General features: G+C 57.6%; 1 protein-coding gene across 3 annotated transcripts; it reads left to right on the forward strand.

The window, feature by feature from the left end:
• Nucleotides 1-746: 746 nt before the first annotated feature.
• On the forward strand, nucleotides 747-24,548 carry PUF60 (poly(U) binding splicing factor 60). Of its 3 annotated transcripts, XM_053952449.1 has the most exons (11): nucleotides 747-834; nucleotides 8,328-8,423; nucleotides 9,664-9,753; nucleotides 10,690-10,740; nucleotides 14,800-14,961; nucleotides 16,034-16,126; nucleotides 17,128-17,341; nucleotides 18,044-18,234; nucleotides 20,538-20,673; nucleotides 22,562-22,797; nucleotides 23,680-24,548. In XM_053952449.1, the coding sequence occupies exons 1-11, from the start codon at nucleotides 808-810 to the stop codon at nucleotides 23,977-23,979; spliced, it is 1,596 nt and encodes a 531-aa protein (XP_053808424.1). In that variant the 5' UTR covers nucleotides 747-807; the 3' UTR covers nucleotides 23,980-24,548. The 3 variants fall into 3 exon arrangements, with proteins under 3 accessions (XP_053808424.1, XP_053808433.1, XP_053808441.1); XM_053952458.1 differs by lacking the exon at nucleotides 10,690-10,740; XM_053952466.1 differs by lacking the exons at nucleotides 747-834; nucleotides 8,328-8,423; nucleotides 9,664-9,753; nucleotides 10,690-10,740 and adding an exon at nucleotides 10,755-11,062.
• Nucleotides 24,549-24,744: the final 196 nt, after the last annotated feature.

Genomic DNA, 24,744 nt, shown 5'->3' on the forward strand with positions numbered 1-24,744 from the left:
TGTCCTGTCTCTCCAAGCCATTGTCTGGAGTCCCTCTCCAGCTCTCCTGGAGCCCCTTTAGGCCCTGGGAGGGGCTCTGAGGTGTCCCTGGAATGTTCTCCCTCCCAGATGAACATTCCCGGCTCTCCCAGCCCGGCTCCATTCCCTGGGCCGGGGTGTGCCCTTGGCTCTGCACCGAAATTCGGACACCAGGGACTAGGTCCCCTCGAAGAGAGCCAAGAGAAGGGACAGAGACGCCGGACTGGGGACAGGGACGTTTCCCTGCAGTTCCCAGAGTCGGTCCCGGTCTGCACCCCGTGACACATCCAGCACCTCCCGGTGCCCACGGCCGGTACCGGGGGGGTTCCGCAGCTCTTCCCCCCCACTGCGACCAAGGGCCAACCGGTACCAGTCGATTTAGCACGTTTTACCCCGTTTTAGCTGGGTTTGCCCGCGTTTAGTGCATTTTAACTGGTGTGAACCCGTTTTATTCGGGGCTTGGCCGGTCACAGCCCTGCCCGTGGCACCGGCAGCTTCGGACCTTCCCGAGGCACCCGGTACTGCCAGCCCAGCGGCGCTGAGCGCCGCAGCAGCCGAGCCGAAGCCCTGCTCCGCCGGGATCATGCCACGCCACGTCTCACCCCTCCAGCGGCGACGGCGCCTGGGCGGCGCCATCTTCCCAGCCGCTCGCGTCACGTGACACCCCGCCGCGCTCTCGCGATATTTTTTTCTCTCGCAGGCCCCCCCTTCCCCCGGCCCCCGTTTCCCGCGCGCGCGCGCGCCGCGGAGCTCTCGCGAGAGCCGCGTGCTGCAGACGGGAAGGACAAGATGGCGGCGACAACGACGATGGCGCTGGTGAGGGGCGATGGGCGGCGGGGCCGGGCCGGGCCGGCTCCTCGCGGGGCGGGATACAGGGCGGCTCCAAGCGGGTCCGCCGCGCCGGCCCCTCTCCGGGCCCGCGTGCCGTGGCGGCTCTGAGGGGACGGCGCCGCTTCCCGCCGGTTCTCTTCCGCTTCGGGGCTTTTGTCGTGGCCTTCTCCCTGTGGGGAAGGTGTCGGTGTTCCCCCGCGCGCTGCTGAGCTCCGTCCCGCCGGTGCGGCCGCGGCTGTCGCGGGCGCGGCGGGGAGCGGGCTCGGCCGTCCCGCTGCAGGCCGCTGTGCCGGGGCTGCCGTTCCCGAAGCCGTGGCTTTAAACGCTCCTCTTTGGGCTCCTGTTCCCAAATCCGCCTCTTCAAGTGCTCGCTGTTGGGCTGGGTTTCCTAAATCCGCTTGTTCAGGTGCTGCTGTTGGGCCGCCGTTCCTGAATCCGCCTGGATCGCGTTTTGCGGGCTCTGGGACGCCTCAGGCCGGCTGGCTGCGGGTGTGAGAGCGCGGGGCTTTCGGGGCTCTTGGTTTTCCTGGCGCCGAACCGCGAGCAGAGCCGTGCAATCCACGCTGGGATTGGCGTGGAATGGGAATTGGACGCCTGCAGGTGCCCCGGCCCGGGGAGGGAGCCCGGGAATGCCGTGGGGGCTCGGGGCTGAACCCCCAGAGCTCCTGGAATGCCGGGCTGGATCTGCCGTCCCTGTGGCACGGCGGGAATTCACTGCTGGGTTTGTTTCCTTTTCCCCGTCGCTGTTTTCATGGAAAATACGGGATTTCTCTGGGGTATGGCTCTGATTCCAGAGCAGCTCAGCCTTGCTCTGAGGGGCTGCTGCTGATCCCAGAAGGAACTGTGTGTCCTGGGCTTCCTGCTGTGAATTCACAGGGGTTGGTGCTCCCATTTGGGAGGAGATATAAACAACTCTCGCTTTGTTTCCTGCCTCATTTTTTCCTTAATCCATTGGGCTGGAACCTTTCCCGGGTCAGTGCTGGGAAGGAGGGGGCAGGTCTTGCTTTGTGAAGTTACCTGGGATTCCACAGGGGATGAGAAGGAAACACCTGGCCTCAGAATTCCCATTTATCCTGTGGGCACGCCTGCACAGGGGTCTCCAGGTGTGGGGAATCCCTGTGGACACACCTGCACAGGGGTCTCCAGGTGTGGGGAATCCCTGTGGACACACCTGCACAGGGGTCTCCAGGTGTGGGGAATCCCTGTGCACGCCCTCCCAGGTGATTGGCCAGGAGGAGATGGCCTCAGGCTGGACACCAGGAGGAATTCCTTTGAGGAAAGGGTGCTCAAGCCTTGGCAGGGCTGCCCGGGGGGGGTTTGGAGTGTCCCTGGCACTCAGAGGACAGGTCATAGGCTGGGCTCGATGGTGTGGAGGTGTTTTCCAGCCTCGGTGATTCCATGGTGCCAGGAGCAGTGGGACTCACCCAAAGGCGGCTCCGAGCAGCTGCTGGAGGCTGGGCGGGACCTGTGGATGCCCATTCCACCTTTTCAGGGAATCCTGGATCCTGGATGGCCCCGGATGGCCCAGCAGGGCCAGGGGATGTGTGTGGGATTCCCAGGGAATGCAGGATGGCCTCGTGGTGTGCTGTGGGACAGAGCAGGCCCAGGGGATGTGTGCGGGATTCCCAGGGATTCCAGGTTCCTGGGTGGCACCGTGGTGTCAGTGCTGGCCGTGGGATCACCCGTTGGGGCTGATCCAGGCTGATTCCTTGCTAAAGGAATCTGGGCAGTCTGGGACGTTGTGGCACTGTGTCAGTGCTGTGATCGTGCTCCCAGTTCAGTGTTCCCCTCATTTCTTGGGCTGGGACCTTCCCGCATCCCATGGGTGTTCTCCTTTGCTCTCTCCTGATTCCTGGCAATCTTTGGGCTCTCTGCACCCCTGGGAATGGGCACCTCACTAGTGCCATTTGGGGCACTAAAACCTCTGTGAGGGCATTTTGAAGCACTCCCTGTCCCCGTCAGCCCTCGTGGCCTCACATCAGCTCCTCTGCCAGTGCCTGGCTTCCTTCTGCATTCCCGAATCCCAGCTGGGTTGGGTGGGTGCTCCTGCCCTGCAGGCAGGTGTGGTGTCCAGTGGGGGCCTCAGTGACAGCAGCTGTGTCAGCCACAGTTCCCTTGGCTGAGCTGTGCAGTTTGGCAAAAGCCACTTGGGAGCCTGAAGGGGTCAGTCATGGAATCATGGCATCAAAGCCTGCTTTGGAATGGGAGCAGTCTTAAATCCCATCCAGCTCCACCCCCGGCCCATCCCTGGGGGCGTTCAAGGCCGGGTTGGATGGAGGGAAGGTGTCCCTGCCCCTGGAGGAGCTGGAAGCCCCTTCCCACCCAAACCATTCCATAGTTCTGGATGGAGCCAGAACCACGGGCACTGGCCACATCTGCAGCTGTGGGAGCCCTTCCCACCCAAACCATTCCATAGTTCTGGATGGAACCAGAACCACGGGCACTGGCCATGTCATGATGTTCCTTGGGGAATGCTCCATGGCAAGGGATATATGGTCAGGAATTCCTGTGGGAGCCCTTCTCACCCAAACCATTCCATGGCACTGGATGGAGCCAGAACCACGGGCACTGGCCACATCTGCAGCTGTGGGAGCCCTTCCCACCCAAACCATTCCATGGCTCTGGATGGAACCAGAACCACGGGCACTGGCCATGTCATGATGTTCCTTGGGGAATGCTCCATGGCAAGGGATATATGGTCAGGAATTCCTGTGGGAGCCCTTCTCACCCAAACCATTCCATGGCACTGGATGGAGCCAGAACCACGGGCACTGGCCACATCTGCAGCTGTGGGAGCCCTTCCCACCCAAACCATTCCATGGCTCTGGATGGAACCAGAACCACGGGCACTGGCCACGTCTGCAGCTGTGGGAGCCATTTGCTCACCAAGTCCTGCAGAAAGGGCCCATTTGGGGAGGTTTGGGTTCATGCCAGTCTCTAGGAGCACATCTGGGAAGTAGTGGAGAAGCTTTGGATGTGCCCCATGCTCTGGATTCTGCATGTGCCAGCAGTGACTGCCAGCACTGCTGTTCCCAGTTGGAAAGGAGCATTCCACGGGGTGTAGGAAAGGAGTTGCCAAAGCCACTGAGGAGTACTAAAGGTTACTGTGCCCACAAGGGCTTCCAGACTTCCAGTGGAATCCCCAAGGGCTTAGATGGAAAACAGGGACTGAACTGGAATGTGGTTGTACCCACCAGGAAGGGCCTTCCCTGGACACTCACCTGTAGTTGAGGAATTTCTTTCTGGAAGAGGTGGCAAGGCCATTGGAAGGGGCTGCTGCTGGAGGTTTGAAGTGTCCAAGGAGCAGCTGGACACGGCACTCAGTGCTCTGATGTGGTGAGAGGTGGGGATCAGTCCCAGGCTGGACTCGTGCTCTTGGAATCTTTTCCAATCTGATCCTGGCATTCTGTGCTGCTCGGGCTGTGTTCCAGCCTCTGCTGGGCCAGCGTGAAAGGATTCTGCTGAATTCCTGTTCACCCTGTCAAGGAGGTGGAGAAGGGATGGAGCCAATGCCCTGGCCATGTTCATCTTCTGTCTCCTTGAATCTCCGTGTGATTTGCTCTTTGTGGTTCCCAGATAAACGGGATTCTGTCCTTTTGGTGTGTTTATACTTCAGGGAGGTTCTCAGCCCTGTAACAAATTTCCAGGAATGTTTCTGAACTCTTGGAGTTCAAGCCCCCTAGAAGGGCCCAGCCATGCTCAGATGCCAGAATAGCAGCAGGAATCCACTTCCCGTTTATTTCTTTCCAAAGAAGCTCCTGTTCTCCTGCTTCCTCTACCTGCTCTTCTCGAGTTTTTCTCCGACTTTCCTCTCTCCCTTCTGGCTGTTATGGGATGTGGGAATAAGGTTTCAGGGAAGGAGCCTGAGCACAAAGCCCCAGGTGCTATTGTCTGGCCCCAGGGAACCGAGCTGAGCCCATTCCTGGTTCCTGGGAACAGGGTTATCCCGAGGAGCCTGGAAAGAGGAAGGCAGCACTCCTCCGGGCTCTCTGAGTGTGAGGGTGGAGGTTGGGGTGGGTTTGCACAACGTGCTGCTTTCCAGGGAGCCCAGAGTGACAGGGTGATGATGTTCCTTGGGGAATGCTCCATGGCAAGGGATATATGGTCAGGAATTCCTGTTGGAACCATGCCCGTGGTCAGCAGAGATCATCTATGGGCTCTTCCCAGAGGGATTTGTGGGGACAGAGAGCCTGAAGCCAGCAGTGCCTGGGTGCTCCTGGGTCCTTCCAGTCTCAGCTTTGCTGTCTCTGCTGGAGCTGGGATGCTCCAGAGCAGTTTTTGGAAGCTGTGCCTGTTAATGAGCCGATATGTAAATTATATTAAACTCAGCTGTGCAATGGGCTGGGTTTGGAACAATCACAACAAATTGGGCTCCTGACTTTTTTATTTTGAAGAGTTACACTTGGCAGCCCTTCACTCTGTTCTTCTCCTTCCACATCTCAGAGCTCCTAAATTGGAATAATTGAGTTTTTAAAGCTGGAGGAGATGGGAGCAGCAGTGGGAGAAGGGTTTGTGGACTTTGAAATTGGCAGGGGAGAGCTCTGGGTGTCCAGTGGCAGAGATGTGGGAAGGGACAGGGACAGTTGGTGACAAACAGGGCTTCAGCCAGGTGGGAAAGGACAAGAAGGATTTTTAAAATTAATTTATTGGATGTTCCACAATCAAAATGAATCTTGGAGATGAGGGAGCCTTCTTCTATAAACAGATGAACATTTCTGGATTGTGTTTGTGGCCAGGTGGAGATGGCATTAGGGGACATGGTCACTGCTGGCCTTGGCAGTGCTGGGGACAGTTGGACTCGGTGGGCTGTGAGGGCTTTTCCAATCTCAGCAATTCCATGATTCCATATCACTTTGCTGGGCTTGTTTTCAGCTCGGGTGTGGCTTTGTGCACTGGAGTTTGCCAGTTTGCAGCTCCAGCCACCTCTGTTCCTGTGTCCCTGTTGGTGCCCTGGTGTTCCCATCATCCTTGTGTTCCTTGTGTCCCAGTCCAGCCATGGACTTCTGAAGGGACACTGGGAACAACTGCAGCTCTGGATACTGTCCGGACACCTGGAGAGCAGGATTTTGTGTTGGGAGGGTTTGTTTTCTGTCTGCTCCATGTGCACTGATCCTGGAAAATGCTCACACTGCCCACAGGGGACTGGAGGCTGAACAAAACCAGGAGTCTCATTCTTGCTGTAAAATAAGAGTCAGATGATTGAGGATATATCCCAGAATCCTGGAATGGCTGGGCTGGGAAGCTGTGGTTGCCCGTGGATCCCTGGAAGTGTCCAGGGCCAGGTTGGAGCAATCTGGGCTAGTGGAAGGTATCCCTGCCCATGGCAGGGGGTGGAACAGGATGAGCTTTGAAGTTCCTCCAACCCAAACCATTCCATGATTCTGTGACAATCCAGGAAAAGCTTTGCTTTTGGTAAAGCTTCAAGTCTTGGCTCCTGCTCTGAACGGAGGTTTTTCCATGGATCCTTTTACTTGGAGCAAAGACTTCCCACAGGAGCGTGTCCAGGACCACAGGCTGGGGTTTGTCCCCACTGGTTTTTGGGTGGTTGATGGGAAATGTGGAGCTGAGAGAAGGAACCAGCTCTGTTTTGATGGGTGGTGCTGCCAGAACCCCCATGAGCACCAAAGACAGGGCCTGGTCCTGCTGCTGGGGGCTGAGATGGGGGGTCCCAGCACTGGATCACTAGGCTGGAATCGTGGTCCCAGCAGTGGGATCACCAGGCTGGAATCGTGGTCCCAGCAGTGGGATCACCATGCTGGAATCATGATTCCAGCAGTGGAATCCATGGTTCCAGCAGTGGGATCACCATGTTGCAGTCCCAGTCCCAGCAGTGGGATCTGTGATTTGAGCAGTGGGATCACCATGCTGGAATCATGATTCCAGCAGTGGGATCCGTGGTCTGAACACTGGGATCACCATGCTGCAGTCCCAGTCCCAGCAGTGGGATTGCTGTGCTGGAGTCAGTCATGGTCCCAGCAGTGGGATCACCATGCTGGAGTCCCAGTCCCAGCAGTGGGATTGCTGTGCTGGAGTCAGTCATGGTCCCAGCAGTGGGATCACCATGCTGGAGTCCCAGTCCCAGCAGTGGGATTGCTGTGCTGGAGTCAGTCATGGTCCCAGCAGTGGGATCACCATGCTGGAGTCCCAGTCCCAGCAGTGGGATCGCTGTGCTGTGCTGGAATCATAGTTCAGAGGGCTGGAGTGGGACTTCAGACAAGGGCTTGGAGTGACAGGACACAGGGAATGGCTTCCCACTGCCAGAGGGCAGGGCCAGATGGGGTACTGGGGAGAAATCCTTCCCCGTGAGGGTGGTGAGGCCCTGGCAGTGGTTGTCCAGAGAAGCTGTGGCTGCATTGTCCCCTGGAAGTGTTCCAGGCCAGATTGGACAGGGCTTGGAGCAACCTGGGATAGTGGAAGGTGTCCCTGCCCATGGCAGGGGGCAGGACCGCGTGAGCTTTAAGGTCCCTCCAAAGCATTCCATGATTCTGTGATTTGGGAAAGTGTCCTAGTTTAGGACAAAATTTGGGAGAAGACCTCCAGAAGGAGACCCCAGAAAGCAAACCCCCCACGGCCCCTCCCCCACCTGGTTCGGGAAGGATTTCCTCAGAGAGAAATGGGAAAAAAAAACCTGTTTATTTAACAAAACAACACCAGATGACAAAACCCTTTCACCGTTCTGAAGAGATGACAAATTCAGAAAGTCTCTCCTGGGAGTGGTTGCCCAGCTATCACTCTGTGGCACTGGGGATGGCGGCTGCAGGTCACAAAATGCAGACTCTCGGTGTTTCTTGATGTTTCCCAGAGATCCAGAGCAGGTTCACATGATATTCAGGAAAGGGAAAGGGAAGGGAAAAAGAAACAGTCCAGGGTAAAAATTGGACTGCCTAGCTAAACTAACTAATAAGCAAAAGCAAGCAAGCCAGCCAAGCCTCTCCTAGACACAGACCATGGAGGGGAGGTGAGCCAGCTGATAACAAGACAAAACAATCCTTCACTTTCAGAGTCAGTCCTGAAGGCACAGAACATAATATCAGGCCTAAACAGAACACACGATTTGGGATACAAGCACCATACCGTCACCCTAGGACAGAAAGTTTCAGAGAAGGTTTTAAAATGAGAACTTGAGAGAGCTGGGTCAACAGAGCTGGGAGGGAGAAGTAGGAGGAGAGCATTGATGGGGACATTAGACAGTGGATCTGTTGAGGGGATGGAGATGACATGAGCGAGGATTGGGGATTATCTGATTGTCTGTTCACAGAAAACGTGGCTGGAGAACTCTGAAAGTGGACAATTGCTGGGATGGCTCTTCCCGCAGGGAATGGTGGGAATATGAACTGGTTTTCCTGACATACAGCTGGGTTTGGGAAGGGTTTTTAGCCTACTGTCATGTTCTGACATGAAGGGCTTTGATTTTCTGGGAAGGAAGACAAGTCACTCCTGTGAGAAGAGTTTTCCCTGAGCATCTTCTGTCTCCTTAGGGTACGGAGTCCATTAAGATGGAAAATGGGCAAAGCACGGCAGCAAAGCTGGGGCTGCCCCCTCTCACCCCAGAGCAGCAGGAAGCTCTCCAGAAAGTGAGTAAAACTGGTGGGAATTTGCTATTTGGGGGGTGGTGGTGTGTTTTAATGAGCCTCTGTCTCTGGTGGGGCCAGAGGGAATTCACCACCAGATCTCTGGATCGTGGCCATGCTGGAGGGTCCCACAGTCACATTTGGGCCCAGGAATTACTTGGTTTGGTTTGGAGTTCATGGACACTTTCAGGAGCATGATGGGGAATTGCTGTTGGGGTGGGTGAGAGTGGGTTTAATTTAGAAAGTCAGTTCAGAAAAATGGCATCCTAAGTCAGATGGGAATTCTGAGCTAGGGTGTGGATGCCACAAAGTCACTGAGGAGCAGCCGCTGCTCCAGGAGGACTGAAACTGGGATCTGCTCCAGTTGCCTGTCACTGTCCACACCAGCACACATCCCAGAGTATCCCTGTCCTTGGGATGACAGGGACACAGAGCTCTGTCCTCGGGAGGCTCCGTGTGGCTGTCCCTCTGTGTGAGGGGGCTGGCTCCCAGCCTCATTCCCTCTGGCTTCTCTGGAGCCCATGGATGCAAGCCCCCTTGTCCGTTTCCAGGTTTCAAATCCCTGGGTTAGATCCTCCCGTTCCCTGGCAGCTCCCAAACACAGCCATGGAGACCAGGTGCCAAGGGGTGTGTGTCCTGGGGAACAGCACAGGGCTGGGGATGAGGTTTGCCTTGGCACTGAGCCTCGGTGCTGGCAGCCCGGAATCTCTGGCTGTGCCAGATTTGGGGAGGACTGAGAGAAACCCTGAGGGAGCCTTGCGTGGGCAGGCAGAGCCAGAGGTGAACTGGGGCATTTAGGGAGCAGAGCTAGGGAAGAGCTGATGTGGTTTGGGAGCAGATCCAGAGCAGGCCGGGTGTGCTGAGAGGGCAGAGCCCAGCCCGGGGTGGCCATGGGGAGGGCGTGGAGCCCCTTCCCTCCTGTAGCAGCCGTCTGTGCAGACGCTCTCTGAGAGGAGAGGACTGGAGGAGGCCGTGCCCCGCCCCGGGCCCTGCAGGTAAGGGGCTGCGGTGGGATGCGGGGGCGGAAGAGGGGAACGCCGAGCTCCCGGTGCATGCTGCTTCCCTGCGCTGCCCCTCACGGCATCCTCCGTGTCCCAGGGCCTCGAGGTGCTGGGGAGCTGTGGGCAGCGCCCTGGTGCTTAGGGATGGAGACCGGAAGGTTCTGGTGCTGTGGTGCGGAGCCAGGCATTGTTCCCTGCCCCGCTGTGTTGTCCTGCCCCTACAGCCCCTGTTTTCCTTCCAGGCCAAGAAGTACGCGATGGAGCAGAGCATCAAGAGCGTGCTGGTGAAACAAACCATCGCCCACCAGCAGCAGCAGCTCACCAACCTCCAGGTGAGACCCCCCTGCAAGCCTCTCCCTCTGCCTCGTGCTCCCCCCGACACGGTGGAGTTCTCAGGGCCCTCGGAACCAGAGCACAGCCCTGAGCCTGCAGCTCACCCAGGCACCCTGACTAACCTCACAAATTGCCCGCAGATCTCTTTTGTTCCAAGAGGAAATGGTTAAAAGTTCCAGTCCTGTTGGACGTCCCTTCTTGAGATACAAGAAGCCAAAGACTTTGCCGTGGGCTCTGCTTCTGAGCCGTGTTTAAGGTGGTGAGGGCAGAAGGGATCCTGGGAACAGTGTCCTGTCACCATCTCCTCTGCCTGAGGGAGGGTCCCTGTGTTCCTGTGTCCCAGTGCTGCCCCATTTCCCTCCCCTGCACCCAGGTGCTCTCAATTTTGGAGAAGTTCTGTTGGCCGTTCCTGCTTGTACTGGAATGCCCATACTGGGAGAACCCTTAACTGGGGTTTGACCTCCCCTCCTTCAGAGGTTTCCAGAGCATGTCTCAGTGCCCTTACTCAAAGTCAGGAAGCCCAAAACAAGGGGTTTGCCTGAGGAATCCCTGTGGATGTGCTCTCCCTGCCCGGCAGCTGAGGCCGTTTGGGGCTGTGCCTGGTTCTGAGGGTCTGCTCTAGTTGAGGGGCTCCTTTTAAATGCTGGGGGTGAATCAACGACAGTGGTTGCAGAGGTTACTATTGCCTTGAGTCCCCCCTGGGATCCCACCCTGCTTCCCGAGGCAGCGGCAGCAGCACAGCCCCACCCTGGCCTGGTGGGACCGGACTCGGCAGGGTCCTGGCGCCGGACAGTCCTGGGGACCAGGCAGTGAGGGCCGAGGAAGGAGAGGCCTCTCCGCAGGTGCCCCTGTGCCGCCGCTCTGCTTGAGTTTGTACAAACAGCCGTAGTATGCTCAGCTCCAACAGACTGAACTCTGTCTTTACTGTCTTTCAGATGGCAGCAGTGACAATGGGCTTTGGAGATCCTCTCTCACCTTTACAATCGGTCAATAGACATATTCACTTCTTCTGGGGCACTTGTCTTAGTCAGGGCCTAGCGTGGGGACGTTCGTAGTGGTGCCAATGCTCTTGTCCGCGCCCAGCACAGCCCTCCCACATCCCCACCTGTACTGGACACGCCCAGGAGCAGAGCGAGGTGTCACTGCCCCGAGAAGACCCCAGGCTGTGCAGTCTGCGGGGACACTGCCACTCGGGGGCAAAGACAGCTTTAGATTTCCACCAGTTCTGAACACACCCGTGAAATTGTGGGAGCTGCATTTCTAGGGATGCTACAGTTCTGAGGTCCCGACCTAAAACTAACGGCCAAGGTAACTCACCAAGGGGCGATTTCTTGTGGAACGACCTCCCAGCACCCAGAGCCGGCCGGTGCTGGGGAGGGCCGGGGTGCCGGAGGTTGGCAGAACATGGTGTAGCCCAGGCTCAGACTCTCTTTACTGTGCACGGTCCAGACCAGGGCAGTATGGCACGTTCCAAGTGCAGCAAAAGCAGGATGGAAGGGACAGAACTGCAGCACTGATCAGAAAACTGATCAGAAAACTTGTGTGAGCCTTTGTGCCCCTTCTAATCAGAGGCCACAAAGAGCTGAATGACTGGGCACGATCCAGCCTCTCCTTTCTCCAAGACGTGCTGGACAAAGTGTCCCGTGACCCCTCCCTGCACCCAAAAGTTCAGTTGTAAATTCATTTATAAATACCTCTCCATCTTGCTGGAATATGAGATTTGTGCCTGGTGTAAAAGTTTGAACTCCAAGAAAAAGGGCACTGACGTGAAATCCCCAGTCTCCCTCCTTTGGCAGTGGGTGGTGTGTCAGCGGGGAGCCAGTTCTGGGGCAGGGGTATGTTTGGAGTGGAGCAGAGCAGCCGTCTTGGTGTGGATTTGGCAGAGATGGTGTCGGAGCCCTCATGCCCGGGAACTCCCCCCATCCCCGGAGCTGCTGCCTGACAGTGGAACTCCAGCAATTTGGCCTAAACTGTTTCTGGTTCATTCTCCCCAGCTGGGCACAGCTGAGTTGGTGGCACAGGAAAATTTGAATGGCTTATGACCCCCAGGGCACCAGGCCGTGACCCCTTTTCCTCGGCCATTCCTCCCTTGGGAGTCACAGGTGGACACAGCCCAGGAGCAGGAGCTGGTACAGTTCAGAGCAGTCAGGATATCCCATTCTTGGCAGATGCTTCATTCCAGAGCCTGCTCAGAATGCACAAAGTGCAAACAGCCCCCTGTCCAGCGCTTCTCCTGTTGCCAGGGTTTTCCAGTTTCTTTGTGGAGAGACCACAGCCTGAACTCCTTGAGCTCTGGGTCTCAGGGCCTGAGTTACAGCTTCCCATGGGCTCAGTCCTCAGCGTCACAGTGTAAGATTCCCACGTCCCTTCACCATCCCCTGGTGTCACTATGTCATGACTGATGCTCGTGCTGAGGGTTGTGCATCACCTGCTTTGATTACAAGAGCACCCCAAGGTGGGGTTTTGGCCTGTGCTTAAAATAACCTCCCAAATCCCTTTAGAGCAGCATTACACAGCTACAGGTGAGGGCTGCTGCCTGGCTGAGGCTTCAGGTGCTTTTCCAAGTTACAGGAGGAGAAGGAGGCACAGGGAGCAGTGAAATCAGCCCGGGGGCTGCTGAGAGTAGTGAGATGTCCAGGCAGGAGGCCCTGACACTGACCTGTGCTGAGCTCAGGTGCCCGGGGCACATCCCCTACCTGGATGCTCCTGTTGGTGACCCACAGACACCCGGAGTCAGCACAGCCCATCTCACCTCTGCCTTCTGCAAGTCCAAAATCCCAGGGTCATTAAGGCTGGAAAAGACCTCCAAGGTCATAGTGTCCAAGCTGTGCCTGATTCCCCATGTTGTCACCAGCCCAGAGCACTGAGTGCCATGTCCAGGTGTTCCCTGGACACCTCCAGGGATGGGGACTCCAAACCTCCCTGGACAGCCTCTCCCAATGCCTGACCACCCTTTGCAGGAAGGAATTCTTCTGCTGTCTGAAAATCCTGAGTCCTCCTCGCTCCCCCACCTCTCCTTTAGAGTCCTGTGGCAGGGCAAAGTGGGGATTTCCTCCTGCAGAGGCTCCTCGGGGGAGGCACCTTCCTGGGACACCCAGGGTGACACTGGTGGTGGCTCTGACCCCCTAAACAGGCTGCAGACTGAGGGGCTTTCCTGCACCAAAGCTGGGAATGTGCTGGAGCACCTGGGAGAGCACCCAGCCACTGTCCTGCATGTGTACGTGCCATAGTCCTGCTGGTCACAGCCTGCAGAGTAAAGAGAGCCATGGCCCAGCCGTGCTGGGAAATCCTAAGCCAGGCAGGGGGCAAGCTGGATGTCACCACAGGAGCAGCAGCTGGGGCTGGATGTCACTTCAGGAGCAACAGTTGGGGCTGGATGTCACCACAGGAGCAACATTTGAGGCTTGATGTCACCTCAGGAGCAGTAGCTGGGGCTTGATGTCACCTGAGGGGCAGAGTCTGGGGCTCAATGTCACCTCAGGAGCAGCAGTTGGGGCTCAATATCTCCTCAGGGGCAGAGTCTGGGGCTCAATGTCACCTCAGGAGCAGCAGTTGGGGCTCAATATCTCCTCAGGGGTAGAGTCTGGGGCTCGATGTCACCTCAGGAGCAGCAGTTGTGGTTTAATGTCACCTCAGGAGCAGCAGTTGGGGCTCAATGTCACCTCAGGAGCAGCAGCTGGGGTTTAATGTCACCTCAGGGATAGTCTGGGGTGAGAGCTGTCCCTGTTTGCAGTGTCCTGTAGGGAATGGCAGGAGTTAAACCCTCGCAGGTTGTTTCCTCCTGTGGCCAGTGGCAGTCCTGGACAGGGGCGGTAGGGAGCAGGAGTCCCTCGGGTACAGGCTGTGTCCATGCTGCTGTGCCTGTCACAGATGAGCTCTCCCTCCCTTTGGGCTGCAGCATCCCCAGGCAGAGCTCCTGTACTCATTAGGGCACCCCAAAAATCAGCCTTGAGGAGGCCCTGAGTGCTTTCCCTCTGCCCCAGGGGACCCCGGGCATGGCAGAGCTCCTCTGCTCATTAGGGCACCCCAGAAATTGTCTCCTGAAGGCCCTGGTTGCAGCCCCTCTGCCCTGGGGGTACTCAGAGCTCCCTGCTGTGGTGCTGGGCAGGGCCAGAGGTATCACCTGCTGCTGCTGCACGTGCTCTGCACCAGCCTCTTCCTGCCCCAGGTGTGTCCCACCTGCCCCAGAGCCGTCCCCTCACATGCAGGCAGTGACTCCTCCAGAGCCCTGAGGCGTTGCCACATCTCCAGGGCCACATCCCTCAGCAGCAGTAGAGCTGCTCTGGGGGTGACAGACACAAAGGACACACTGTGCTCTGCTTTTGGGATCCCTCCTGTGAGGAATGGCTGGATTTGTCTTGAAAACAGGTTTCCAGGCAGACTTAGGACACCGTAGCAGGAACCCTCTGTGCAGCACCCGTGTGTTGGGGCTGCACCAGTACAGCCAGTGCCGCCAGGCAGGGATGAGTACTGGCACCACACGCTTCCCAGGAGTCCCACTGGGCCATGGGAGTGTTTGGCTTTGCTGTTGAGCTGTGGAAGTGGTGCCCAGTACTGGATCTCGGACTGCCGGGGGTGGGGGGAGGCTCTGGTGCCAGAGGGAGCGGGGGGAGGTTCCCAGTTCCAGACCCTTGGCTGCCGGGGAGGACGGGCGGGGGTGGGAGTGCCGATGGATCTCTGCCGTTGGGGGGAGCGGGAGGGGTTCTCCCAGTGCCCAGAGCTGAGCCCTTTGCTGCCTGGAGGGGGAAGCTGCCCTAGAGTGAAGGGATTCCCTCCTCCTGCAGGTGTGGCTGGAGATGAGATCAGGCTGGGGGAGACCCGGCCGGAGGGGCCGAACCGTGTCTGCCCCGGGATGAGCCGGACTTTATCCGGGACCGAGCCGGACGGATCCGCTCCAGCGCCCTGTGCAGCGAGCAGGGAAAGCCTTCTGATCCAGGCTGTGCCAGAGCCGCCACCAGGCTCCCGGGAGGGAAGCAGGAGGGGGAGGAGGCCCCGGTGGCCACGGCCAGCCCGGCACTGACCGGCCAGTCCTTGTCTCGCTACAGATGGCGGCTCAGAGGCAGCGGGCACTCGCCATCATGTGCCGGGTCTACGTGGGCTCCATCTACTACGAGCTGGGGGAGGACACCATCCGCCAGGCCTTTGCCCCCTTCGGGCCCATCAAGAGCATCGACATGTCCTGGGACTCCGTCACCATGAAGCACAAGGTGGGCTGGGGCTGCTGGGAGGTTCCTTGCCTGTGGCACGGGGTGGAACTGGATGAGCTTTAAGGTCCTGTCCCACCCAAACTGTTGTGGGATTGCCTGGATGTGGCAAAGAGCAAGTGAACTGTCCTGGGAAGGGGTGGAATTCCTTGGGGGCAGCGAGAGTTGGTGCTGCTGCCCCAGTGATGAGGCATTTTGGGGTCTTCTGCAAGGACATTTCTTTCAGCCATGTGTCCTAAAGACAAAATAAGCAGCTTTGCAGAATTCTGGATGGAATTCTTCCCTGTGGGAGTGGTGAGGCCCTGGCAGAGGTTGCCCAGAGAATCTGTGGCTGCCCCATCCCTGGAAGTGTCTAAGGTCAGGCTGGATGGGGTTTGGAGCAACCTGGTCTAGAGGAAGCTGTGGAACTGGATGGGCTGTAAGGTCCCTACAAACCAAAACATTCCATGATTCTATGATTCCCAGCCCTCAATGAACATTCTTCTCTCTTCAAGGCTTTCCAGATACAGCCAGGAGAGGAAAGGACCTCTATCCCTGTGAAGAGCAGGCTCCTTTTAGCCCTGGGGGTGAATGTTTGCAGCTCCCTGATCTGCTTAGGGCAGGATTCTGTGGTGGGAGCCAGGGGTGTGTGGGGTGAAGTGCATGGAATCAGAATCGTTGAGGTTGGAAAGGAGCGCCCAGAGCACTGAGTGCCACATTCAGTCATTCCTCAGACATTTCCAAGGATGGGGACTGCACACCTCCTTGGACAGCCCCTTCCAATGCCTGACCACACTTTCAGTGAAGAAATTCCTCCTGCTGGAAGTGCTGACAAGGCAGCAGCCCTTAGTTAGTTGGGGTTTTGCTGCAGGACCTCAGAGTCTGAGAGGCTCCAGAATCAGATGTCCTTGGGGGAACCTCTGCAGGCCATTTTCTGCCATAATAAAATGCTTCTCTAAGGAATCTTCTTGGGCCATGAGCAGGAATCAGTGTGGTGGGAATCAATTCCACCTGTAGGCATCTGGTCCATGGGAAAGCTTGGCTGCATTGGACTGGCACAGCTGGAGTGATTAACAGGTGTCTCCTCCCATCCCAGGGCTTTGCCTTTGTGGAATACGAGGTTCCTGAGGCCGCCCAGCTGGCCCTGGAGCAGATGAATTCTGTCATGCTGGGAGGAAGGAACATCAAGGTGAGTAACACGCCTGCTCTGAAAATTCCTGCTTCTCTTTTCCTGGCAATAGCGGTTTCGTGCCTGGAAATGCTTCGCACAGCACTGTGATGGGGGAAGGAACCTAAAGACTGTTCCCTGATGGACCTTGATGTCCAGCATGGAGCACACAGTGGCTCTGGGTCCCTCCTCTGCGAGGAGAGGCCCCCAGCCTGCAAGTCCCACCTGAGACTGGCTTCAGGCTTTCCCACCCACACATGGAATTCTTTTGAAGACAAAGCAAAGGTGATTCCTTATATCTTTTATGGTGTCTCTGACATGCCCTGAGTGTGTGCAGAGTGCCATGGCCCAGGGGGTTTAGGAAGGAGGTGGGAACGCTGTGAATTGCTTGCAGAATGCTTCTCAGTCCCTGGAAGTTTGGCAGGTCAGGGAAGGTAAATGGGTACGGGGAGGAGGGAGCAGAGCCCAGGACCCTGGTAGTGCAGGCTGTTCCTGGACCCGTTCCCTCTGAGGCGTGCTGTGGTTTGCACAGGCAGGGAGAGGCCAAGTGCTGCCCTGCTCCATGGACCATCCATATCACAGAATAATGGAGCTGTTCACATGGGAAAATCCCTCCCAGCTCATGAGTCCAGTCTGTCACCAATCCCCACCTTGTCACCCAGCCCAGAGCACTGAGTGCCACGTCCAGGCATTCCTTTGATGTCTCCAGGGATGGAGACTCCAGCACCTCCTTGGGGAGCCCCTTCCAATGCCTGAGCACCCTTTCCCTGAAGAGATTCCTCCTGATGTCCAGCCTGAACCTCCCCTGGCACAGCTCGAGGCCGTTTCCCCTTGTCTGGTCCCTGTTCCCTGGGAGCAGAGCCCGACCCCCCCTGGCTGTCCTCTCCTGTCAGGAGTTGTGCAGAGCCACAAGGTCTCTCCTGAGCTTCCTTTGCTCCAGGCTGAGCCCCTTTCCCAGCTCCCTCAGCCCCTCCTGGTACTCCAGGCCCTTCCCAACTCCATTCCCATCCCTGTCCCTGCAGGTGGGGAGGCCCAGCAACATCGGGCAGGCTCAGCCCATCATTGACCAGCTGGCAGAGGAGGCCCGGGCCTTCAACCGCATCTACGTGGCCTCTGTGCACCAGGACCTGTCCGACGACGACATCAAGAGCGTGTTCGAAGCCTTTGGGAAGATCAAATCCTGCACCTTGGCCAGGGACCCCACGACAGGGAAGCACAAAGGCTACGGCTTCATTGGTACAGCCGGGTGGAGCTGGGGCAGGGCTGGGGGTGTCCTCTGCTCCTGGGGCTGCCTTTGGGGGTGGGTTTTCCACACTGGAGAGGGAATTTCGTTAAGGGGTAGGAATAAATTCTGAGCAGGGATGTCAGTACAGGACATGAGAAAGCAGGATGCGAGCTGTTGCCATTGTCACGATAAAGAGACTGCTTTATTTTTTCTGACTCCAGCATTTATAGTTTTCCAAAGGTGACAGTGGATTGGAGGGTGAACGTGCCATCTCTCCAACGACACTGGACAAACTACCAGTCCATCAAATTTCTCCTCCTCTATGAAGGAATGCAAAACAACAGGTTATTTACAGAAAGTTGTGTGAGAAAGTTTGCTACAAGAATGTAAACTCAGAAGGCTTTAGAAAATCTTAAAAAATCAGGGCGACACAGGTCAGGGCTGGATTTAGAAATTTAATTTGTAGTGGCTGTGAGGAGGTGAGACACTGGCACAGGGTGCCCAGAGAAGCTGTGGCTGGCCCAGCCCTGGCAGTGCCCAAGGCCAGATTGAACAGGCTTGGAGCAGCCTGGGATAGGGGAAGGTGACCCTGCCCATGGCAGGGGGCAGGGAGTGGGACTGGAAGGTCTCTAAGGTCCCTTCCCACCCAAACCAGTCCATAATTCCGTGATTGAACAACGAAAGGCTCATTGGTGGATGATCTCCTCCTGCAGAGTATGAGAAGGCCCAGTCCTCCCAGGATGCCGTGTCCTCCATGAACCTCTTTGACCTGGGGGGTCAGTACCTGCGGGTGGGCAAGGCCGTGACGCCCCCGATGCCACTGCTGACCCCGGCCACACCTGGAGGGCTCCCACCTGCAGCTGCTGTCGCCGCCGCCGCCGCCACCGCCAAGATCACGGCACAGGTGAGACAGGGGGGTGGAACAGGGGAGGGACAGGTGAGACAGGGGGGTGGAACAGGTGAGACAGGGGGGTGGAACAGGGGAGGGACAGGTGAGACACGGGGATGGAACAGGGGAGGGACAGGTGAGACAGGGGGATGGAACAGGGGAGGGACAGGTGAGACACGGGGGTGGAACAGGGGAGGCACAGGTGAGACAGGGGGGTGGAACAGGGGAGGCACAGGTGAGACAGGGGGATGGAACAGGGCAGGGACAGGTGAGACACGGGGGTGGAACAGGGGAGGGACAGGTGAGACACGGGGGTGGAACAGGGGAGGGACAGGTGAGACACGGGGGTGAAACAGGGGAGGGACAGGTGAGACACGGGGGTGGAACAGGGACAGCAGAGGTAAAGCACGGGGACAGCACAGAGCACTGCACAGGGTACCCAGAGAAGCTGCCCCATCCATGGAAGTGTCCAAGGCCAGGTTGGACGGGGCTTGGAACAACCTGGGATAGTGGAAGGTGTCCCATTGCAAGGGGTGGGACTGGATGAGCTTTAAGGTCCCTTCCAACACAAGCCATTCCAGGATGCCATGATTCCAGATCGTACTTTGTCCCAGGATTTCACACATGGGAGCCTGTCCCTGGCAACTGGGGAATCTGAGACACCAGATTTTGGAATGACCTGGCACAGCTGATGAGAGCTTTATTTCAAGAACAGGTGGGGAAGGGTGGTGAGAATTCCTAGTCTGGAAATCAAACCAGCAGTGAGGGGGAAAATGGTTGCAGGAGAGGCTGAAAGAAAGCAGGGAAGGACATGGAAGGGGTGAGGGATGGGGGCAGGAGCAGCTGTGTGAGCAGCACTCTGGTTGAAGGTCACACCTGTAGCAGGGTGGAAGAGGCCTGGAATGGCTTTAGGCTGCTGGGAAACAGGGAGGGGCAGTGATGGCGTGGGTTGGACATTGATACAGAACTTGAGTTCTCTGATTTCGTTTTCCTGAAGTTCCAGGAGCTCCTGGGTGGGACCACTGGGCACAGATTCCCATGGCTGTGCCCCCATCCCTGCCTTGGGCAGCAGGATCCCCCCCATGGCACTGTAGCCCACGGAGCAAGAAAATTCCAGCACTGTTGTGTTGTGGGATTTTCTTGGGCAGGAATTGCTGGTCAGTGCAGCCCCTGGAGCTGCTGCAGCAGAGCTGAGGCTCCAAAAGGCTTTTTGGGGAATGTTTCCCTGAATCAAAGGTGGAGGCAGGAGTGGGAGGAGCTGCACCTCACACAGAACTCACAGGGCCCCAGGAGAGATTCCACAGGTCTGGAAAGCTCTGCAGTCAGGGCAGGGAGGAAGTTGAGACATGTCTGGAATTACTTGGATCAAAATCACTTTGGGAAGGAAGCATGGCCTCTGCTTAAGTGAAATGGTAGGGATGTGGCACAGACATGGGTAAATCCTGCTGTTTAGTCAAGAAACTGCAGGACCTGTTCCTGTGAGGAGAGTGGCACTAAAGAGAGAGAGGAGCAAGGGTCACCCCTGTCTGCCAGAGGTAGGAAAAGTCAGACTTGCAAGGAAGTGGAGGAATCAAAAGTACTGGCAGAAGTTTTTTAGCCATTTCAATGAGAAGTGGGGGCAGCTGGTGACCAGTGGAGCCAGAAATTCCAGTGGTTTTGTTCCAGCACTTTCCCATTCCCCTTCAATAGGAGCTTCATCTCCAATGGAAATAGGAGTGGTCTTGTGGGCACTGGGAGCAGAGCCCTGATGGGATGGGTTGGATCCCAGAGTTTGGGCATTTATGTAGAGGAGAGGGATATCCCAGCAGCTTTGAGTCACTAACATCTGGGATGGAGGGACAAAATCTTGGGATCTTCTGCTCTGCCACATCATGGATTACAGGAGCCCCGAGAACACAAGGAAGAGAAGGATGTGAGCAATTAAACCAGGACTACAATGGCCTGGAAAGCAACAACAGCCAAAAAACATTGGGATCCTGGGGTGTGTTTTAGGCACATTATTTTCAGTACTTCCATGGAAGTGCTTATTGTTCAGCTGGATGTTCCTCCAGGATGTTGTTGGAGTTCTGGGTGTCAGGGTGTTCACTGGGATTTGAGTTCCAGGAGATGTTTCTTCCAAGGTGCTTCAGAATTTTCTTTCCCTGCTGGGCTGGGTGACACCTTTACCTCCCTCGCAGCACTGGCAGCTCCTGGGGCTGGGAGTGTGGGGCATTTCCCAGGTGTAGGGCAGCTGAGCCTGGCTGGGTCAGCCAGATCAGCTCCTCTGCAGGGACATCCCTGGGGCAGGGCTAACCCGAGGCTTTCCGTGTGTCCCGCAGGAAGCCGTGGCAGGAGCCGCAGTGCTGGGCACGCTGGCGACCCCGGGGCTTGTGTCCCCTGCCCTGACCCTGGCCCAGCCCCTGGGGGCTCTGCCCCAGGCCGTGATGGCTGCACAGGCCCCTGGTGTCATCACAGGTGGGTCCCCTCCTCCTGGTACCTGTGTCCCCTTTCTGCTGGCACCTCTGTGCATCCCCTTCTTTCACTTGTGTCTGTCCCCTCTTCCTGGCACCTGTGTCCCTGCCTCCTGGCACCTCTGTCCCCTTCTCTCACCTGTGTGTGTCCCCTCTTGCTGGCCCCTGTGTCCCTTCCTGCTGGCACCTGCGTGTGCCCCCTTCCTCCTGGCACCTCTGTCCCTTGTCTCCTGGCACCTGTGTGTGTCCCCTCTTCCTGTCACCTGTGTCTGTCCCTTCTTCCTGGCCCCTGTGCCCCCTTCGTGCTGGCATCTGTGTGTCCTCTTCCTTCTGTCATGTGTGTGTGCTCTTGTCACCTGTGTGCTTCTCCTCCTGTCACCTGCACATATCTGTCCCCTCCTGCTGTCACCCATGTGTGCTCTTCCTTTGTCACCTCTGTGGGCCCCCTGCTCCTGTCACCGGTGTGTCTTGTCATCCACGTCCCTTTTCTGCAGATGGCACTCTGTGCCTGGGATCCACTTGAAGCTGGAATGCTGCTCCTGGCCCTGCCTGGGCAAGAGCTTGGATGTTTTATGGATTAGTTTGGTGTCCAATAGATGGGACAGGCTGTGGGTTCCCAGCAGCATCACCTGGCATGGGGGGGAAAAGCTGGATAAAAGTGTCACTGACCATTGTCCAGGTGTCACTGACCACTGCCCAGCTGTCACTGACCACTGCCCAGCTGTCACTGACCACTGCCCAGTGTCACTGACCATCGCCCAGCTGTCACTGACCACTGCCCAGCTGTCACTGACCACTGACCACTGCCCAGTGTCACTGACCATCGCCCAGCTGTCACTGACCACTGCCCAGCTGTCACTGACCGTTGCCCAGCTGTCACTGACCATTGCCCAGCTGTCACTGACCACTGCCCAGCTGTCACTGACCACTGTCCAGGTGTCACTGACCACTGCCCAGCTGTCACTGACCGTTGCCCAGCTGTCACTGACCGTTGCCCAGCTGTCACTGACCACTGCCCAGCTGTCACTGACCACTGCCCAGCTGTCACTGACCACTGTCCAGGTGTCACTGACCACTGCCCAGCTGTCACTGACTGTTGCCCAGCTGTCACTGACCACTGCCCAGCTGTCACTGACCGTTGCCCAGCTGTCACTGACCACTGCCCAGCTGTCACTGACCACTGCCCAGCTGTCACTGACCGTTGCCCAGCTGTCACTGACCGTTGCCCAGCTGTCACTGACCACTGCCCAGCTGTCACTGACCATTGCCCAGCTGTCACTGACCATTGTCCAGCTGTCACTGACCACTGCCCAGCTGTCACTGACCACTGCCCAGCGTCACTGACCACTGCCCAGCTGTCACTGACCGTTGCCCAGCTGTCACTGACCACTGCCCAGTGTCACTGACCACTGCCCAGCTGTCACTGACCACTGCCCAGTGTCACTGACCGTTGCCCAGCTGTCACTGACCGTTGCCCAGTGTCACTGACCACTGCCCAGCTGTCACTGACCGTTGCCCAGCTGTCACTGACCACTGCCCAGCTGTCACTGACCACTGCCCAGCTGTCACTGACCACTGCCCAGTGTCACTGACCACTGCCCAGCTGTCACTGACCATTGCCCAGCTGTCACTGACCACTGCCCAGCTGTCACTGACTGTTGCCCAGCTGTCACTGACCACTGCCCAGCTGTCACTGACCGTTGCCCAGTGTCACTGACCACTGCCCAGCTGTCACTGACCGTTGCCCAGCTGTCACTGACCACTGCCCAGCTGTCACTGACCGTTGCCCAGCTGTCACTGACCGTTGCCCAGCTGTCACTGACTGTTGCCCAGCTGTCACTGACCGTTGCCCAGCTGTCACTGACCACCCTCCTGTCCCTGCGCTCTCCCAGGTGTCACCCCTGCCCGGCCGCCCATCCCGGTGACCATCCCGCAGGTGGGGGTTGTGAATCCCATCCTGGCCAGTCCCCCGGCCCTGGGGCTGGTGGAGGTGAAGAAGGAGAAGGAGGAGGAGGAGGTGTTCCAGGAGTCGGAGCGGCCGGAGATGCTGAGCGAGCAGGAGCACATGAGCATTTCCGGCAGCAGCGCCCGCCACATGGTCATGCAGAAGCTGCTCCGCAAGCAGGAGGTGAGTCCAGGAGGTGCCAGCTGCCACCCGTGCACCTTTCCCAAAGACTCAGTCCGTGGCACAGCCTGGCTTGGAAAAAGCTGAGCAGAGCTAAATAGTCTTATTTGAGGTTCAAAAAAATTTAAAACCCCCAAATCCCAAAACTTATAAGTATTTTTTTAATAAAATGCTCTATCCCAGCCTGTTTGGAATTCTGAGCCTACAAGTGCCCTTGCTTTGGGCTGTGAGGAACAGCCACAAGAAATGTGTTCACGTGGAAGCTGGAATGGGATGGGGCAGAGCCTGGAATGCCCCAGGTGTGCCAGGGCCAGGTGCACAGAGCAGCCTGCCCAGAGGGGTGGTGGAATTTCTGTCCTTGAAGGTACCCAGAGGCCACCTGGACACGGCCCTAGAGCTCAGGCCAGGTGACTTCAGCTGTCCCTTCTGATCTGAGATCCACAGGGGCTCAGTCATGGAAGGGCTGGGTGCAGGTGTGGGACCTACCTGCGTGTCCTGTTGGGAGCACCTGGGGAATCCTTCAGCTTTACTGGGAGGGGAGGAAAGGAACACAAAGAGAATTGTGACAGAATTGAGGAATTGTTGAGGAAAAGCCAAGAATACCTGGATGGCAGCAGCACAGGGAAAATGAGAGTGGTGCCCAAGGCTCCTTGTGCTTCCAGGGTGTATCCCAGGAAATGGCACACAGCATTCCCAGCCCAGGGGAATTCTGATCCAGGGGCCAGCCCCTCACAGCCAGCAGCACTCGGACCTGGAAACTCAGTAGTTATCCCTGAGAGCCTGAGCCAGCAGCCCCATGGAGCGTGCCTGCAGTGGGGTTTGGGGTGCTGGGGTGTGTGCTGTGCGTGTCTCCAGGCCGTAATTCCCTCCTGCCTTCCCTTGCAGTCCACGGTGATGGTGCTGCGGAACATGGTGGATCCCAAGGACATCGACGATGACCTGGAGGGAGAAGTGACAGAGGAGTGCGGCAAGTTCGGGGCTGTGAACAGGGTCATCATCTACCAGGAGAAGCAGGGCGAGGAGGAGGATGCTGAGATCATCGTCAAGATCTTTGTGGAGTTCTCCATGGCCTCAGAGACTCACAAGGCCATCCAGGCGCTCAACGGGCGCTGGTTCGCGGGCAGGAAGGTGGTGGCCGAGGTCTACGACCAGGAGAGGTTCGACAACAGCGACCTCTCAGCATGAACTGCACCCCATGGCTGGGCCTGGAGCTGGGAATGGGCCCAGCTGTGCTCCCAGCGCTGGGCTGGGCTTGGATCTGGGGCCTGACTCTGATCCCAGAGCTTGGATCTGGGGAATGGGCCCAGCTCTGACCCCAGGGCTTGGCTGAGCTTAGCCTCTGGGAATTGGTCTATCTCTGATCCCAGGGCCTGGTTGAACTCAGATCCAGGGAATCAGCCCAGCTCTGGTCCCAGGGCTTGTCCAAGCTCAGCTCCAGGGAAATGGTCCAACTGATCCATCCCAGGGCTTGGCCAAGCTTGGATCCAGGGAAATGGTCCAGCTCTGATCCCAGGGCTTGGCCAAGCTCGGATCCAGGGAAATGGTCCAGCTCTGATCCCAGGGCTTGTCCAAGCTCAGATCTGGGGAATCAGCCCAGCTCTGTTCCAAGGAATTGGCCAAGCTCTACCCTGGGGACCGGCCCTGCCCCCCTCTGCCTCCCAGGATTTTTGTAGCCGTGTGTAAAGGACATTCCAGGACATTCCAGGGTGGGCACAGGGAACTGGTGTCTGAGATAAAAGCGCAGAGAAAGCCGGTGTCACTTTGTGCGTGTGTGTGACAGGGCTGTCACCCCCTCAGCCCGGGCTGGCCCGGGGCTGGCAGGGCACTGGCATCTCCACAGCCCATCGTGGCACCCTGAGGAGCAGGGCTGGGCTGAAGAGTGCTCCAGGTGCCCCTGCCGAGCCCCGAGCTCTCTCCAGCCACACTCGGGGCAGGAGCAGCCGTTTCCCT

Source organism: Vidua chalybeata, chromosome 1, assembly GCF_026979565.1.
Source record: "Vidua chalybeata isolate OUT-0048 chromosome 1, bVidCha1 merged haplotype, whole genome shotgun sequence".
NCBI lineage: Eukaryota > Metazoa > Chordata > Aves > Passeriformes > Viduidae > Vidua > Vidua chalybeata.

Bases quoted from the DNA above. Each gene is read 5' to 3' on its own strand.
- PUF60 (XM_053952449.1), top strand. From the start codon at position 808: ATGGCGGCGACAACGACGATGGCGCTG. The intron at 9,754-10,689 runs GTGAGACCCCCC...ACTGTCTTTCAG, and splicing joins AGCAGCTCACCAACCTCCAG to ATGGCAGCAGTGACAATGGG. The intron at 17,342-18,043 runs GTACAGCCGGGT...CTCCTCCTGCAG, and splicing joins CAAAGGCTACGGCTTCATTG to AGTATGAGAAGGCCCAGTCC.